Source organism: Bacillus rossius, chromosome 6 (genome assembly GCF_032445375.1).
Source record: "Bacillus rossius redtenbacheri isolate Brsri chromosome 6, Brsri_v3, whole genome shotgun sequence".
NCBI classification, from domain to species: domain Eukaryota; kingdom Metazoa; phylum Arthropoda; class Insecta; order Phasmatodea; family Bacillidae; genus Bacillus; species Bacillus rossius.
This window is the reverse complement of record NC_086334.1, coordinates 46,696,616-46,715,872: the sequence shown is the minus strand read 5'-3', so window position 1 is coordinate 46,715,872 and position 19,257 is coordinate 46,696,616. Positions and strand designations below refer to the sequence as shown.

The 19,257-nt window shown below is 39.2% G+C and overlaps 1 protein-coding gene across 1 annotated transcript in view; it reads left to right on the top strand.

Annotated features, from left to right (window-relative positions):
- Positions 1–19,257, top strand: part of LOC134533141 (peroxidase-like) — a 72,385-nt gene that overhangs the window by 11,295 nt on the left and 41,833 nt on the right. Inside the window, exons 5-8 of the mRNA XM_063370448.1 lie at positions 663–840; positions 4,422–4,591; positions 7,039–7,215; positions 11,717–11,916. Coding sequence (XP_063226518.1) covers positions 663–840; positions 4,422–4,591; positions 7,039–7,215; positions 11,717–11,916 — 725 coding nt within the window. The remainder of the gene's footprint in view (positions 1–662; positions 841–4,421; positions 4,592–7,038; positions 7,216–11,716; positions 11,917–19,257) is intronic.

The window sequence follows — 19,257 nt, the reverse complement described above, 5'->3', positions numbered from 1 at the left end:
AAATTGATTTTTAGAGAAATCATATTGTATCAAATCAAACTAAAAAAATAAAGGAAATAAATTTGTAACGATTCAGAGATTGATTTTCAGAGAGAGAGAGAGAGAGAGAGAGAGACCTATTGAATGGCTATAAAGCTAACTTTTTTATGAGAGCAGATTTTCATGAAATAAATCATGAAATCATTCAAAAAGCTGTTTATTTAATAGCGGACGGGTTCGCCCCAAGGAGAAAATTATTGACGCGGCCGAGACCTCGTGGACATAGAGAAATGACACACACTCACTATTAATGTGTCTATGAAACATGATTTTTTTCTGCAATTTAAATTGTAATATACAAAAAGGGTATTGAAAATTGAAACAAATATGGCGACACTACAAACTGTCAGGATCTTTATTTTTTTTTTCTTACTCTCTACTTAGTTCCTTACAATAGCATTCACTCTCGTTCTCTCTCTCTCTCTTTCTATTCCCCCTCCCCAGGAGCGTTAAACGTTTAACGCAACCTTGTTGGAAGTCGCATTAGAAGTATAACTTCAAAAAAAAAACAATCTCAGTCATTAAGGCCGTGTAACCAAATCAAGTGCGTGTGGTTGTTGCTGGGTAAAAGAGATGAATAATTTCGAGTTGTTGAGGACAACTGCGCGCACGCTGTTCTCCAGGATGGTCGCAGGATGCGTCCCGGCAGAGGACGTCTCAAGGACACGCTGGCTGCTGGAGGACAGACTCCTCCCTCCCAGAGGACGACGGCTTCCACCGGCAGGGGTGCCCACACTTCTGTCCAGTCCCCGTTCGCCACGTGTCGCCGTCGGGCGACGGAACACCTCCGTCTGCGTGCGGGTGCGTTGGTTATTGCTTCGCTCTTCGGGTCAGACTCGATGCACTGTTCGGTCTGAACTCGACCGTCAAAACCTCCACTGCAGCTTCGTTGCGACGAAATTGGTTGAAAACATCAGCACGACTCATGGTTAGAGACCGGAAAAATTCGCGAATTCATTTCGCGATAGGCTAAAATACAAATAGTTATACCTCAGTTCTGCCTCTGCTATTGGCTCACAACTCACCTGGATGACTCTGGGCCAATGAGAAACACCCGACCAAAGCTTTATCGAATCACAGGCTGCTACGCTGGAACGTCTCACAAGACAGCAGCCAATGAGTGGATGGCATTTGACCGAGTGTACGTAGAACTATGGAGTTCATCCTGGAGGTCATTGAACCCGCGAATTTTTCCGGTCCCTACTCATGGTCTAAAGCAGTAGTTCCCAAACGGTAGGTCGCGACCCACTAGTGGGTCGCGGAAGGGCTACAGGTGGGTCGCGACTCGACCCTAAAACTATCAGATACCATCGAATAAACCGTCAGAAAAGATAAGAAAAATCGAAACAAATCGAACTGTGTGCAAACACATATCGATTGTTAAATATATAACTGTTTGTCAACTATTTTCAAATCAGAACACAAATTGTTTATCAATAATCAATCTGGTATCTTAAAAAGAGCATATATATTTGCAATATATCCTGGTAAATTATACATACATAAGGAAGGGATACGATACAAATAAGGTTTTTTACTCCACCATGGACCGATGGCCCTTGGAGGTATTCCTATAAGGAAAGATGGGTCGCCAGCTGAACAAGTTTTGGAACCACTGGTCTAAAGAGCTTCCGCAAGGCGGGTGTACTGTTTAAATTTGGGGCTGGAAAATATTTTTATCGTAAATAACAGAGGAAGTATTTTAGATCGAACACGGAGTCTGGATTATTTTTATTTGAACGAAGTTCTACAACCACTGCGAATTTTGTCACTGTTGCAAAATTATTTCATTGAAATAATTGGGGCGATAACATTATTTTACACATAATTTTGTGGCGTAACACTACCCCCAACATGATCAAAGACATGAAATAAACTGACAGGGAAAAAAACACTCGTAAAAAGAATATTTTAAAATCTTTCCTGGTGGTTTTTACTAAAATAATAAATTATCTAGGTAGTAGCACTGTTATAACTGGGAAAAAATTATGAGAGAAAAGAGGCGCGGTGGTTGAGTGGATAGTCGGCCTCCGTAGCGTAGTCGGTGAGGGGGCCATGGGTTCGAACCCCGGGTAAGACATGGATGTAATTTGCGTTGTCCTACTTTTCTCCTCGACGCTTACTCATACAACAACAACCACAATTATGAAACGACTAAATGGTACATAAATACAATACAACTTTAAAAAGGGGTGAGAGGGAATGTTTTTCTCTAAAGTGGTTATCAAACTCGAAAATGTGCCAATCATCTTTGAAAAAAAAAATGTGGCTAAACCACTCGCCTTCCACAAAGTCTATTCGAATACAGTTACCAACAGGATGAAACCAGGATTTTTTTTTCAAGTGGTGGACATTACCATGGGCTGTGGGTTTTCTCGAGGTACCACATTACTCCATACCGCAACTTACCTTACTTCAGGCTAGCTGCAACGACAGGTCTGTCCCTCGGGTAGGGCAGCTGGCTCCTGTGAGAGTCACCACCATCCCATCCATGCAGACCCTGCCTCAGGCAGGAAAATATGTGTCGATTTTCATTTTCATCTATACCTAAGAGCAAATTTAATGGTTGTGATTTAAGTAAAATACATAAGTAGAGACGTTTAACATGAATACGTCTTTAAAATTGCTTCCACAGTGGGAGGCAATTCAAAAAATTGAATGATAACAAAAATCGGGGGATACAGTTTGGTGTTGCAGCTACATATCTATCATCTCCATCCAAAATTTAATTACACCACTGGATAGCTAAAGGTTCAAAGAATTCGTTACGCTAAGTGAGGACTGTGACGCATCGCGCGCGGTTGAGGCGGAAGCGCCGCCATTTTGAGGTCATTTTGCTGCGTTTCGAGATTTACATTTAGTATAATTTTTGACTCGGAGCAGCTAGGACGCTCGTTTGAGTTTCAATCGTCAGCTCTCGTCAAAACCAATCGATTAGATGTATAAAACACTAGTGTAAAATAGTTACAGTGAATATATATGGTGTTAAAATAAAAATATTTATAATGTCGGCGTATATACGACTTCTTAGTGTTCAACTATGATTATAACATACATAAAATAGCGTAATTTATATTTTGTGTAGAAAATACTACCTGTTACGTACACGTATTCACGTACAACACACGGCCGTGTCCATGACACAGCCACACATCATTTTTTTTTATTGATACGTAACATCTTAGTTCACGGTATACGATATTATTTGATAGGGAGAAAATTTCATGAATGGAACGGAAGTGGCATGGAACGGAAATGTGTAACCACGGTGCCGCGGATGGCGCAGACCAAATAACACAAAGCCAAAGGGAAATCTTATATGGTTTTATTTTGCGGTGTTTTAAATTAATTCCTTTGAAGAAAATCAGGCGCAAAGCCGAGTTATCAGCTTTAATCGGAGCCGTTTCATTATATAAAGTTTAACATTTCTGATTGCTAATCAAACGAGTCCACGGTCGACGCAGCTGCTTTATGGCAGCAAACTCTAGCGGCGTGTGCGGAAACTTAGTGTGAATCACGTCAAGAAATTGAGTTGAAAACATAATTTGCGTATGTTTATCACGCTCGGTCATTATTTTAAAAAAAATTGTACTTTATGTTCTGTGTCAAGAGGCGTGAGTTGGTATCATAAGTGTATTTGCAACGTGAATTGGCACGTTGCCGAGATTAGGTGTTGCACATCTCTGGGGAGTACTGAAAGACTCGCTCGCTTTTTTTGAAGTGAAAACTTCTATGGGAAGGTTTGGATGGAGAGTAAAAATTCATGTAAGTCGTCATCGACATGGTCATGTGACGTGTTAACGATAATACTATATATGTTCCTATTAGTGTTCAAATTGTGTTTTTGTTCAGTTTTTATTTTGAATCTTAAGTATACGATTACTGTGCAGTAAAAAGTGAGTATAAATATATATTAATATTCTCATATAGATATATAGTTTGAATAACGAAGAAACCGGAGTCTTTGTAGCCATATAACCTAAAAATTAAGAACATAATTATTTATTTATTACTATGCAATGCGTATTTTATAGTAATTTAGAAGTTATTTTACTAACGTGATAAATCAAATTTGTTGTGTGATAGTATTTTTTCGTAAAAATTGCGAAAAAATTCTCTGATTTTTATAAAAAAAAAAATATTTTCTTATGTTACACAACTTAATTTTACAAAGATAGTATTTATTATTTCAAATTATTTTTTATATTTTATTAATTCTATTATTAGTATTAATAATAGTTACCTTGATTTATAAGTTTTAATTTAAGTTCAAACAATTAATTTGGATATCCAAAAATAACAACTATAGGCTATGTTTATAGTTTTAAGTGTTCACGTATGTCGGCAGTACTTATGACTGCTTTGAATTTTTGTTGGTTTAGGTTTGCTGGCCTGTTCGCGGGGCCAGCGCAGTGGGACGCGGAGTCCCCCGCGAGGTGCGAGGCGGACAGCTACCGCCCCCTGGACGGCTCCTGCAACAACCTGAGGAACCCTACCTGGGGCATGACCAGCACTACCTTCCGCAGGGCGCTGCCCGCCAGGTACGCCGACGGTGAGTGACTTGAGTGACCAGCTCCCACCGTCCGACGTCTCCCCGCTGAAATAACAATCGACTGTTAGTTTTTTTTCGATAACATCGTTGCTGAGGTATGGAATTGCATTAACTTTTTTGAAGTTATACTTCTAATACGACTTCCAACAAGGTTGCGTTAAACGTTTAACGCTACCATGGAGAATAACGCTACCATGGAGAATTATTTGCATGCAATTAAAAACTATTTTTTAATGATGCCAAAGAAGTATAACTTCTAACGCGCGTACACCTAAGTACACGCACCCATTTTAATTTTTTTTATGTTATACTTATTTGAGCGCGTTACGAAGAAAAATGACGATAGTTAAATTTTTTTTTTACGGTGCGTGCGCATCATGCAACGAAATTTTAACAGGATGAAAAAAAATGGCTACGTAAAAATAATAAAATATAAATTATGTATGTGCTTTTAAATCATTCACTTTAGTGATTGATATTGAATACTGGTTTTCATATAATTGAAAACGTTTATTTATTTATTGTGAATATTAGTGATGGAAAATGGGTTTGTAAACTTTTTTTTAAAGTTTATTTATATAAGTATAAGTATAACGATGTCAGGTTGCTTGTAAGTTTCCATTGACGCTGGCAGGTAGTGTCTGTAGAAGATTAAGTAGTCTGCTGGCAGTTTCATGGCAGTGTTTGTGAGGCTATGTTGCCGTATATATAATTTATTTACATAATTTTTTTAAATAATTTAATAAATAATTCTAATTAATAAATTATAATAAATATTCAACATATTTATTCATTTTTATTATTCATTAAAATTTTCTATATTATTTTACTAAATGAAATAATTAATTTTATACACATGTTTTTATTAATATTGAATACTGTGTATTTATTTAAATTTTTTCTTTACCAACCGTATTTATATAATCACTCCAGGCATTTCATTATTTTATTTCTATGAATTATTTCCATGCCTACATAATTAAAGTTATTTTTTTTACTGCGTTAAGTAAATATAACTTCTAACGTGCGTACATAAAAACACTCACTTTTTTTTTAAACTTCAAATTCCTCCACACTTCTGAGAACTCAACGATCTTTAAAAATATGGCAGCTCCGTTCAGAGTTGGCACTCGATTCTCTTCGAAGTGCACACTGCACAGAGATCAGGAGAGGATGCAGATGGAGCATTAGCCGTCAGACGTAAAGCCGTTTTATTCCATTTTTTTTCATTCTGATTTTCACATACCAATCAGGCAGAACGTTTGTTTTTATTTGCATCAGCTCTTCTAACCTTTTTTTTTCATCCTGTAAAAAATTTTGTTGCACAGTGAGCGCGCATCGTAAAAAAATTCAGTCTCATTTTTTTTTGACGTGAGAACGTCTTTTAAATCGATGAACGCCGGCTGCACGCACGAAAAATTGTCACGTTCCACCTGAGCCGAGCGTGCAAGAACCGGCCAACCACCGTGCGAGAAAATTTTCTTCTATAATATCAAACAGGTTAAGGCGGGCTTTTTAACTGATTGTTCGTGATTATATTTAAACAAATTATTTAAATTAAATTTGCAAAAACCTGTAAATAATATTTGAAAAATAAGAAGTATGTAATTTTTCATCAATGTTTTCTTATGACTTTATCACGTAAAATTATCGTCCGTAAACCGACTTTACAGACAACCCCCTTTCTTTGGGGACGCAGCACAACGCCGAATGTACAATAACGCCGAAAACCATAACGCCTAAATGCCAAATTGACCACAACGCCGACAGCTAGAAAACTGCTGTAAGTATACCACAACGCCGAAATACATTAATACCGAAAAATGTCATTGCAGGACTGCCACAAAGGTTAGGCTAGGTAAGGTTAGCACACAGATTCACTCAGTTGTTTTTTTCATTTTGCTCCTGTGGCCCCCCCCCCCCCCTTTTCCAGCAGCAAAATTTTTCGGCGTTACTGTATTTCGGCGTTGTGGTACACAGCAGTTTTCTAGATGTCGGCGTTGCCATTCTTTCTGAGAATCTACAAAATAGAAATGCTTCTATTGTCTATGCAGACAATCTAATTAAGCGATGTATCGCTTCAATGAATCTCTCAAAGATAAGCCTGGCACTCGAATTTTAGAGGCCCAAATCGCGATCAAGAAAGGACAGTATTGTTCAATACCATTAACCGATAACACGAAAATGTAATCCATTAACCAGCAACAACTATTGTCTAGTGTAGCAAATAACCTGAAGAAGAGGCTGTTTACAACCATGTCTAGCCATGAGTCAACGTCAGCGTCATCCGAGACTATTATGGCGTTATGGTATTGGGCGTTATTGTACGTTCGGCGTTGTGGTAACGACACCATTTTTTTTTGTCGTGACGCGCCAAAAGAAGTGCGGAGGGTTGGTGTTGAAGCTGCGGAGCAGAGAGTGACGGCGGTGGGGCTGTCTTGCTTCAGGGCTGCAGCTGCCGACGAGGGCCGTGTCCGGAGCCGTCCTGCCGAGCGCGCGGCTGCTCAGCCAGGAGCTGTTCCCTGAGGGCAGCGCGCAGGACTCGCGCCTCACGCTGGCAGCCATGCAGTACGGCCAGGTCATCACGCACGACATGGCCTTCACCCTGGGCACGGCGCAGGCCAGTACGTCCTCCTGCCACCCCCTGCCACCCCCTGCCACCCTGCCACCCCTGCCCCCAGCCCCCCTGTCCCCCTGCCAACCTGCACCCCCTGCTCATTCCTGCTTCCGTCGTGTCGGGAGAGTCCTCGCGTGGACGGAAGTGAAATTCTTGCTCAAGGGCCCCGCCTACCTGGGCACACAGACGGTGCGCAGAGATTCAGGAAAAACAACGCGATTTCAAAACTACTCAAAATATCGGAGTGGGGTATGTTTACGAAAAGCATTTAAGAGTTCGCTGAGGCCCGAAAAGTACTTTTAATTTTGGATCATGTTTTTAAACTGTATTTCCAGAAGAGTCAAAATGGCTAAAACGCATGTTTTCAGAGTAATTTTTAGGCGTCAAACAACCGGTACAGATGATTAAAATCACTTAAGGGAATCGCATTACACCTTTATCTTCACTTCTCGGACATAATGTTACGGTCACCGCTCAAATTTCACAGTTATCCTGTGACGACGAGAAGACTACGCGTCAATTAAGAGCCTTGCGCTTAGAGGCGATACCGCGCTAGAAATACCAGCGAGCGTCGCACTTATCATCCCGCCTCACTAACACACATACACCCCTGACGAAGCGGGCCCCTTAATTGGGTAAAGATACAGATAAATCAAGTAAATTTTCAATCACACTGTTTTTATTATAATCAACACTGACTCATAATGTTTCAGTGTGGTTGTATTATGTTTGTAATTCATGGTTATGCTCACACTAACATCCAGTAACTGCCATATATATCTATAACTGTATTACCATCTGAAGTTTCGTGATGAAGTATATGATCCAGTAAAACTCTGCATATTTTTACTCTGCATTTTTATTACTATTAGCCAAAGACTAGCCTATAATTTGTTTGATAACATTTCCATTTTTGGCTCGACACCTTGGGTAAATAGAGGGGTTGATTTTTTTAGCTCTTAAAATTTTTTGGCTATTCAATATTTTTAATAGTATTAACCCAGAGTGTGTCGGGGACGCAACCCCCCCTTCCATGTTGGACGGAAGGCGGGTTTCAACACTATTTACATGAATGTGTGAGCGTGTGTATTTGGTCACAAGACGTTTGATGTTATATTTTTCTGCAATTTAAAAAACATCTTAAGGTCACGAGAAAATCACTAACCTTACCCGTTTACTTGCTGAGGGTATTACATCATATGACCATCACCAGTCATAGATAAGGTACTGCTTTGTGCCAGTGAAATACTGTGCACTTCAAGCGAAAACATCAGGTTTTTTTTTAAACAGCTCAAAAATCAGGGGTACCAACCGAGTTCTTAGGAAGAAGAAGAAGAAATGACCAAGACTCATCTGTGTATCGATTGTTTTGACTGTAGAACTCCAGAACTTTCGGCAACATTCTCTAAAACTCGATATTCTCCTGGAGAATGGAGAGGAAATTGAGGGGGAGGAAGGCATATTTAGGGTGTATATACTCGTGGTTGGCCAGTTAGTTATGGAGCAGCAGGACCATCAGCCGACCACGAAGGAATAATACACGCCGATAGAGAGAGAGAGAGAGAGAGAGAGAGAGAGAGAGAGAGAGAGAGAGAGAGAGAGAGCGAGAGAGAGAGGGAGGGAGCGAGTCCGAATGGGTGTTTGGAGAGTTAAGTATTTTTAATGGCCAGCAGTAAAATTCTACATGTTGTTGTTGAACTTAATATTTAAATGGTAGTTGTAACTTTGTTGTATGTGGCATTGTTTGGCCCTAGTTGGTTTTTCTTTCGATATTTTTCTGGTTACAACTAGTGTTAAAGAGTTTGTTGAATGCTCTTGTGGCGGCCGTTTCTTTCAATTAATCGTTTTCTTTTCATTAGCTCTCCAATCACCTGTATTAAGTTAAATGATATTTATTTATGTATTTTGGCATGTATAATTATGTTGAGAAATACAGCCATAAATGTTTTTGCCTAGTTGGCTTATAATAATTTTCACTATATTTCGGATTGTGTAGTTTTTCAAACAAACTATAAGTAGAAACATGATAAATATTTTTTTTTAGTTATCTGTTTACTGTCGTAAATATTTCTGCTTTTTTAAGAGTATAATAAAACCAATACAGTTAACCTTCTTATTTTCTTGTTGATGTTCTTCCTGCCACATGGTAAAGAACTACACATTAGGTAAATTTTTTCCTTTGAATTTGATTTTCTTTACTTGCAGGTTAGGTCCCATCTGGGCAAATCTTGTTTACTTTGGAATTGTGTGTGTAAACTTGGTAATCAGAGTTGAAGCTTTCACTGAGTGGTGTGTTATCCCGGTGGGACCGGCCTCAAATGAATGACACTTATAAAGTTAATTGCATAAATCAATAACTCTTTTCCAAACGAATAAATAAATAGTAGATACGTTAAATAAAACGAAAGGAACTTGGTGGTCGTTACGAAAAATGCGGAGTAGAAAAAACACAAGCAGCGTTACGAGAACTCAGTAGCATCCTTGCTGCGTCATTTCTACCTCTCCCCTGCGTCTCCCCTTCCAGCCGTTACAACTAGAATATAGCATGATACGATACGTACCTATTACCCCCTCCCCCTTGAGAACTTCCAATTCGACAGCGTTGGAATGGCGTCGCCGCTGACGCACTCTCCTCTACCGGTTCCCCCACCACGTGACTAACTATTCCCCTCATGCGATCGGAATTTTCGTAACGCTCGAAAATTGTAGCCCCATCAGCGAAGAAGTATCATTTCAATAATTTCTGTACTTCTACAAACGATTATTCCGGAAACCAGTGGCCAAGAAATAGTTTATGACACTCCAAGAAAGTTATTGTAACTTTGCACAACACATAAAATACATTTTTCCAGATAATTGTCTTTGTTACGAAAATCGGTGCATAATTTTATATTTTAACTAATGTTGCATACAAGTATTATTTTTTTTAACAATGGAATAGATAATTGAGTTTTCAATAATTTTGCATTATTTTGTTTTGTGAATAAAGTTCTGTAACTTCCGTGAATTTTGTTCCTGTCGGAAAATTATGGGGTTAACGCCTTTTATTTTCAAAATATTTTTGTGACGTGTTATAACACAATTATTTCAATTAAATATTGTTCTTTTCCTCGATAGCGATAAAATTGCGGTGACATAATATAGACGTTCCGTTATCCGTTTTAAATACTTTTTTTGTTATATTATTTACAGTTAAATTGTTGTTCAGATCCATCTTGGGAAGCACTTTTAGAACATATGTCATACATGTATATGTTTTCAACTTGCAGTATGTCTAAAAAGAATGTCCCAGATATAAATTTTAATAGTATCAGCTGTAAGCGTTGTAGAGTTTTGGTTCAAGGTCACAATTAAAGAGTAATTCAGACAGTTTTAGATAAGCGCATGAGCGAGTACTGCTTTGCTGTTTTCTCGCTTGCAGCGCCACCTACGTAAACTGGCGATTAGTAGAGTGTGAGCATGTAAACTTTCATTGGCAACAAGATGGAGCCCCAAGCATTGAAATCTCTTTGTGCGAGAGTGGTTGTGTGTCTAAGTCGCTGACCGATGGATTTGGTCTTAAAGTTTGAGACGACAGAACTCTATTTTTCTCTGGCCTCCGCGTTCACCTGACTTAAAGCCATGCGATCGTGTCTACGTTCCGCCAGAGTTGAGACACAGAACTGAAGAGGCTATTGCTTCCTTTACTCCGGACTCGTTTAACCAAGGTGTGGGAAGAATTGGACGTTAGGTTGTGCGTGTGCCATGAAACTAAATTAGTTAGTTTACCTTCAATTTTTCTTTGAAAGATTTGTGCAATGGGAGTTCATGACTTGATGTGAACTTTTGGACATACGCCATTGCTAAAGCATGTATGTCTGTAGAAGAAAACTACAAAAAACACAGAAGACAAAAACACAAATTAAGCAAAAAAAAATTTGCTGTTGTCAACAGGATATAAACACCACATAATATTCCATAACAGGAATATGGTCAAAAAAAACAAAAAAACAAAGAAAATGGACTAACAGAACGAAAAAAAAACCACAAGTGATGACAGCACAAAAAATATTGAACCCAAAAAAATTCAGCACAACAGTTGAAACGATAAAAAAACACGACAAAACGAAAAGACGAAACAAACACGCGCACGCTTTGTTTCTGTTTTAGAAAACCATTGTGTTTTTGTCACGTTTCAACTGTTGTGCTGTTTTTTTTGTTCAATATTTTTTGTGCTGTCATCATTTGTGTTTTTTTTTTTCGTTCTGTTTGTCAATTTTCTTTGTATTTCTTTGTTCGTTGACCATATTCCTGTTATGGAATATTATGTAGTGTTTGTTTCCTGTTGACAACAGCAACAAATTTTTTGCTTAATTTGTGTTTTTGTCTTTTGTGTTTTTTTGTAGTTTTCTTCTACAGACATACATGCTTTAGCAATAGCGTGTGTCCAACAGTTGACATGAAGTGTGCCTTGTTGTAAGCAGTCTGTTGTGATGCACTATTGGAACTTGTCGCGTGGCGCCGAGCAGGGGCGCTGACGCCCGAGTGCTGCCCGCCGGACCGGACGGCGCCCAGACCGGCGGGGCGCCGCGACGCCCGCTGCTACCCCATCGAGGTGGGCCCGGAGGACCCGGTGTACGCGCGCGCCGGCCAGCGCTGCCTCAGCTTCGCGCGCAGCGCCTCAGACGTGTCGCTGGGGTTCGCGCCGCCCCGCTCGCCCGCCCAGCAGGTGAGGTCGGCCCCCGTCCACGTCTTGTGGCTTCTCCCGCGACCCTTGCGGCGTTGCGGGGGTTCAATGTCTGGCCTCTTCCAAAAATTTTGCAAGAGGACTCGAGATAAGAGGCCATTGTTCAGCAGTAAGACCGTGAAGGCCGCCGGAGTGTGTGCAGTTGTCGACGCAGCACCCCTCCTTCCCGCCGCCCTGCAATGCCGCGTGTCTCAGTCTCGGCGCCGCGGGTTCAGTGGAGCTCAGTGAGTGTTCAGTGGTGGTTCTCGGGCCGATGCTAGGCCAGCGATCAGCAGTCACGCAGAGATACCAGCGGGAGTGGAGTCCGGCAGGCCACGAGCCTCACCTAGTGTAGGTACTGGCGACCGAGGTGTTGTTTTAGAGCAGCAGCACCCAGCGACCCCGTCCGTGCACAGGGCAGAGCTAGTTAGCGGCATTACTTACAGGTCAAGTATGAGAATCACGAACTCCAGCCCCGAACCCCTCCCCTACCAAATACCAACTCCTACCCTATCCCTTTCCTTCCAGTGGAAACACTGACGTTTTTAGATAACGAAAAATGGCGCCATTCGATTTGGTTTCATTATATTTTGTGTCAGAAGCTATTCCCTTACATTTGGTGTCAGATGTAGGTCTTTCACCTGCTTATCGTCTAGTAATGCCGAACTAGATCGCGTATCGTCTAGTAAACCAAGAAGACGCAAGAGAATATATCGCGTAGAACTTTCGTGTCCGTGCTTCGCACTATTATACTTACTGAAACCATTGAATATGTATATGGATAGAAGTCGCTTCCTAATGGAGAAATACTTTCGTGTTTTTGGAGCGCTATTCAAGTAGTTGGCCTAACAGCCACGAGATGGCAGGGCTTGCGGGAGTGCGAGGCAGTGGCGCGCGCTGCGGCGAGTAGGACAACTACAACACTTTATCGCTATCCTTTTCTTTCCAAAATACTTATCCTTCATGTTTGTGTGTGTATGTGTGACGGCAAGCGTTGGGAAGCGCCTAGGATATCGGGTCTCTTCCCGCTTATCGCTCATTTCCCCCCCTCCAACATCGCGCGCTGCTCACGTCACGTGGAGGATTCGGACCTAGCTTGCCGCTTGGTGAGCCGCCGTACACACTGGCAAAGTGAACTCGTCATTGTCAAGAAAGTAATTAACCAAACTGCACGAAATTTTTAGTTTATATTTCTTAATATCCATAGCCGCCAATGGTTCAGTTGTTACGACCTTAAAAACTTTAATACGGCAGTAAAAAAATAATACATGAAAAAGTGTTTTTATGATCTATGAAAAGTTTTAGTATCTACAATTTTTGTTATCAAATTATTATGTATTCCTGATTACTCTAACTATGTAATGCAAGAAAACAAAATGTGCATCAAGGATCAAATATCAAATCGAAGTTTACTAAATATTGATAAACATAAATATTTCCTTTTAATTGCCTTGTATGTTTTCAGGTTCCATTCGCTCTCGCACATGCACAATGAAAAACACCTTCAAAACTGTATTAGTCCCAGTATTTCATACGATGATTCCACCAACGGAACAACATGCACAAGTCCAATATCACTAGAAGCTATCAATAATCTGGAAGTTTGCAGTAATTCAAAATACTTGGATACTCTTCAATATAACTCTTGATATTCGTAGATAGTCTTTTAAAGTTTCGTATTAGGACTCAAAAGAATAATTATATAAACCAATGTAAATTGACAGTCCTTTTCAGTCTGGTTCATGTCAATTTTTTTTTTTGCCAGCTAAATCGTTCTTAATAAACTTTTAGTTTTTTTTACGTCGGACTGCGCTTGTTTTAAACATAAAATATTTAATTACAAAAAATATTTAGTCTATAGAGCAAAATATTAGAATTTCCACAGATATGCTATGGACAAGCATAGAGTAATGGTGTAATTTACCATTAAATTATAAATGGTTTTATTAAAACAAATATACTAATTAAATTGTCTATACAAACAAATTAAGTACAATTTCATTACAATTTCTTAGGAACTTTGCTAAAAAAAGCATATTTCGTGAGTTTTTGTAACGCGATACCATCGTGCAAGTGCGAGCGCGCGCGAAACTCGAAAACATACGAGACTATTCTGAGCAAACGTCTATATCCATCAACGATTAGTAAACACCTTTTTGATATTTGATACTTAATGCACATTTCGCATACTTTTATTACATTTCTTCTGTAATCTGGAAAGAAATATCGTTCCATAACGAACATTGTACCAAATCACCTGCCAAACCTTAAAATCACTGTGTGACGCATTATTTTTTTCTGCCGTATTATATTGTATGAGGCATTAAAAACTTACTTAATATAGGCTTTGTACATTAAGGAATAAAACCTTAAAAAAATGAATTTGTTTGGAAGTTTACTTCTTCACAATGGCGAGTTTATTTTATCGCGGCATACTGCTGCCTTGGCCGGGCAATACCAGCCCTATCTCAATTCTCCAAGTTACATTCGACGCCTTCAGCCAATGATTGCCAATGAATACCTTGGGCAGTTGGCATATAGCTCCGCTCCGCTTCTCAGACAGGAGGCAGTAGCTTAGTAACCTGGTCGGCTGGGGATGAGATTTGCCAACCAGCCTGCTTAACAAGAACCTTGACTCTCGACACATTGATAGAATCTTTTCTTAATTAGTCCATCAAGTATCACACCGATTCATTATTTTAAATTCACACCACGTATTGCAGTTGATGCCCGGTGAAAGTAAATGTCAATTTAATAAAGGCAATTTAATTTTTTTTGTAATATACACTTCTCTGACTGATTCAGCTTAAGCGCAGTTTACCTTATGATGTTATCTATTTTTATTATTATTAATTTTAAAAACTTTACACCACATCTCGACAACTGACGCATAATTGTAATATAAACAGTAACGGTTATTCGATAATTGTAACTGTGCAAGCACTTAAGGTTAGTTTACGATTGAGCAATGAAAATTTAAAACTTGTACTTGACCCTGTAGGTACACGGACACTTATTTTAACAGTTTATTATTTACGTAGGTCTAGCCAATAATAACCGATGTAAACAAAAGCAGACTGAAGTCATATTAACTGTCTTTTTAAATATATGTTCGTAGCAAGGGATTGTACGTGGTATCACCCTATTATTACTTAAATAGACAATATAACACGTAAGATTTCAATGCATCATTTAGGAAATATAATAAATGACAGTCTTTTTTTATTATGTTACCGATGTTTTTTCCGTTTATCGAAATTCAATATAGGCCTAATTTTAATGTGACCTTTTTATAATCATGAATATTACTATTCAAATACCGTACACCAATATTTAAAATCACTGGCCCGATAATATCACATCACCTAAACATGAAATTTACTGGCAATAGGTAGATGCTTAGTTGAAATTAGAACTATTATGGCTATTCGAAAATAAGATCTGCACTACTACTGAAGTACCGGTACGCTAATAAAAAAGGGGAGATATTGAATTTTTTTGTAATTCTGATAGTAACCTAGAGGCGACTCATATTCAAATTGCATAGTTGAGATATCAGCAAAAGAAGTGCTCAGTTAAAAAATTACAAGACATCTGAATATATAGGTAATTACTCACACGATACAGTGATACATAAGCATGATTTATAGATTTTTCAATTAGCGCCTTAGGCGCCTTACAAATCTATTGTTAGTGTCAAGAACCAATCATATCAAACATTTGAGTGTAAGCCAAATGCGCAATGCTTCCTCCTTGGTATCTGGTGACGCAAAAGTATTTATTATTTTTATTCATATAAACATGTACAGTTAAATTCCATTACAACAATTTTATATACCTACTATCAGAACCGTCTTGCATTGTCGGGGGGAACGATGCTGACTTGAAATGCATAACACAGTCATTATTGATGATTTTATTTGATTTTAGCTCTCAAAGAAATAATTTACCACACAAAAATAATATGCAAAGTATTTACCTTGACATACACCACGAAACTCCATGTTCATGTCATCAGTCACTAGTTGTCAACGAAGTTATTTTTACATCTTCTGGTAGAATTAAATTTTCGTCTTCATCAGGCTCGCAATTGGCTGAAGAAGGTGGGATCCACAGTCTGAAGGACATGTGCTGCAAATTTCTTCTAAATTGCTGGACAGATGGATTTGAACCATGACCACATCTCTGGCGAATAACAGAAAATAGGTTTTCAAGTGGATCCTGTTGTAGCCTTGACGTCAAGAGGAAATGTATGCCCTCTTCTTTCAGATCTTCCCACAACAATAGAACACTAGTTATTGTTAATTGAAAGTTGTTAAATGTTGGAGGTGATTTTTTTCTTGTTTGCAATTTACCAACCTGCAATCCACTTCAGCGACATTATTATTATTATTATTATTTTTTTTGGCTCCGGATTAGACTCTGAAAGTGGTTTTCTTTGGGGATTTGGCTCAGTTGTTGATTTACTGTTTAAATTTTCGAACAAATTATTCATCTTGCAGACAAACTCCGCTGTAACTATTGTTTCTTTAACATTTTTACATTCAGCCGTTACTTAATGTGCCATTAATGCTGCGTAAACCGAATGGCTGAACACCAGTGCAGCTAATTTTACACTTAATTTGTCGAAAGCATTAGGATGTTATCTTTGAAAGATTTGTGCAATGGGAGTGCATGACTTGATGAAGGCTTTTGGACATACGCCATTGCTATGCTCATGTATGTATGTAGAAGAAAACTACAAAAGACACAAATGACAAAAACACAAATTAAGCAAAAAATTGCTGTTGTCAGGATATAAACACCACACAATATTCCACAACAGGAATATGGTCAACAAACAAAGAAAAACAAAGAAAATGGAGTAACAAAAACGAAAAAAAAAACACAAATGATGACAACACAAAAATACCGAACCCAAAAAATTCAGCACAACAGTTGAGACGAGACAGAAACACAGCAAAACTAAAAGACGAAACAAACAAATAGTTTTCCAAAAACAGAACAGAACGAAAAAAAAAAAAAAAAACACAAATGATGACAGCACAAAAATATTGAACCCAAAAAAATTCAACACAACAGTCAAAACGAGACAAAGACACGACAAAACGAAAAAACTAAACAAACACAATAGTTTTCTGAAACAGAAACAAGCGACGTTTCGGGAACTGGTATCTGCTCCCGTCCTCAGGCAGAGACGCACACGGTGCGAAAACACAGGTGCGACACAGGTGCAGGGGCCTGCCAGGGGGGGGGGGGGGTTAGGGGTTCAACCCCCCCTCCCTTAGCACCAAATCTTTAATTAATTTCTTATTCATCACTGAAACAAATTTCATATTAAAATTAATAAAATTTTTACCATTACAATATTTAAATTTAAGTACCGAAAACTGCTAAAATAGCACTATTTTACACCTTAAAATGCAAATTTTCCCGGGGGAGGACCCCCGGGCCCCCACTTTAATACGGGGGGTCATGCTTCTTAACATCCCCCATACAAAAATCATGGCTACGCCACTGCACAGGTGTGTTTTCGCACCATGCGCGTCTTTGCCCGAGGACGGAGCAGATACCAGTTCCCGAAACGTCGCTTGTTTCTGTTTTAGAAAACTATTGTGTTTGTTTCGTTTTTTCGTTTTGTCGTGTCTTTGTCTCGTTTTGACTGTTGTGCTGAACTTTTTGGGTCCAATATTTTTGTGCTGTCATCCTTTGTGGGTATTTGTTTTCTCGTTCTGTTCTGTTTTTGGAAAACTATTTGTTTGTTTCGTCTTTTAGTTTTGCTGTGTTTCTGTCTCGTCTCAACTGTTGTGCTGAATTTTTTTGGGTTCGGTATTTTTGTGCTGTCATCATTTGTGTTTTTTTTTCGTTTTTGTTAGTCCATTTTCTTTGTTTTTCTTTGTTTGTTGACCATATTCCTGTTGTGGAATATTGTGTGGTGTTTATATCCTGACAACAGCAATTTTTTGCTTAATTTGTGTTTTTGTCATTTGTGTCTTTTGTAGTTTTCTTCTACAGACATACATGAGCATAGCAATGGCGTATGTCCAAAAGCCTACATAAAGCATTAGGATGAATGTGCCTTTCACTCAACTTGCTCTCGCAGTTTGCGACGGCGAATCGCTGCATGCTAATTTTTCACTAGCCGTTCATGTTACAATTTCACCATCCACTATAAAATCATTTTTCATCAAATAATTTCTGACACATTAAAGAAGATGTGGTGTGTCGTAAATCACATATATTTCATATAGTTTATGTTCTCCGAACATTATGTAGGGGCAATGTTTTGTGACTCCTAAACACTCTATAGTCTTTTGGTTGGATGTACCCTGGTCACTGCGAGACAGCCGAGCGCGAAGGTGTTATCAGCCAGACAGCGGCTCCATTCCGTACTAACCCCCTCCACTTCCTGACGCGCTCATCATGTGACCGTCTGCTGGCAGTGTGATCTGCGCAGGTTCTTTTCCTTGTTGTCCTACTCGCCGCAGCGCGCGCCACTGCCTCGCACTCCCGCAAGGCCTTCCAACTCGTGGCTGTTAGGCTAACTACTTGAATAGCGCTCCAAAAACACGAAAGTATTTCTCCATTAGGAAGCGACTTCTATCCATATACATATTCAATGCTGAAACTATGGAACTGTGTCGACAAGATACATGTAAAGAATCGTGTGTTTTGAACCATGTTCGTATAACCACGTTCGCGAAAAGTTGCGAAGTTGTCTCGATTGTGCTGAGGAACCTTGAACTTTATTGGCGTTTCGCGTTTCGTCATGTCTCTTTTGTTGCGAGCCTGCAAGTTCTTTTTTGTGTTTCCGTGTCTGGATATCGTGTTGCATGTATCGTCCAGCCAGACGCGTTGCATCCTGTATCGCCGCGCCGGGTTCTGACGTGTCCACTGAGTTTGTTTGACGTATTTCCGTCACGTTTCGTCCTTGTGTCCTTGTCACGTCCCGTTTGCGTGTTCCGCGAGTGATTGCTACGTGTTTTGTCTTCGTCGTGTTGAGTAGTCGAGTTCGTTGACCTCTCCCCTGCCAAATCCCAACTCCTACCCTATCCCTTTCCTTCTAGTTAAAACACTGACGGTGTCAGATGACGAAGAATGATGCCATTATATTCGGAGCCATTAAATCTGGTGTCCGAAACTAAACCCCTTACAGCGAAGAGCGCACGGATTCATTTATCTGCATTAATCACTTCCAGTTTGGACAGCCTTTGTGATATTACTTCCAGGGACTAGTACGTATAAGTTTATGCGAGTGTTATTCTAAAAAGTACAGTAACTTTGTTTCCCTAAACATTTTTTATTTAAGATAATGAATCAAAACTTATTTTACAACACTATGAT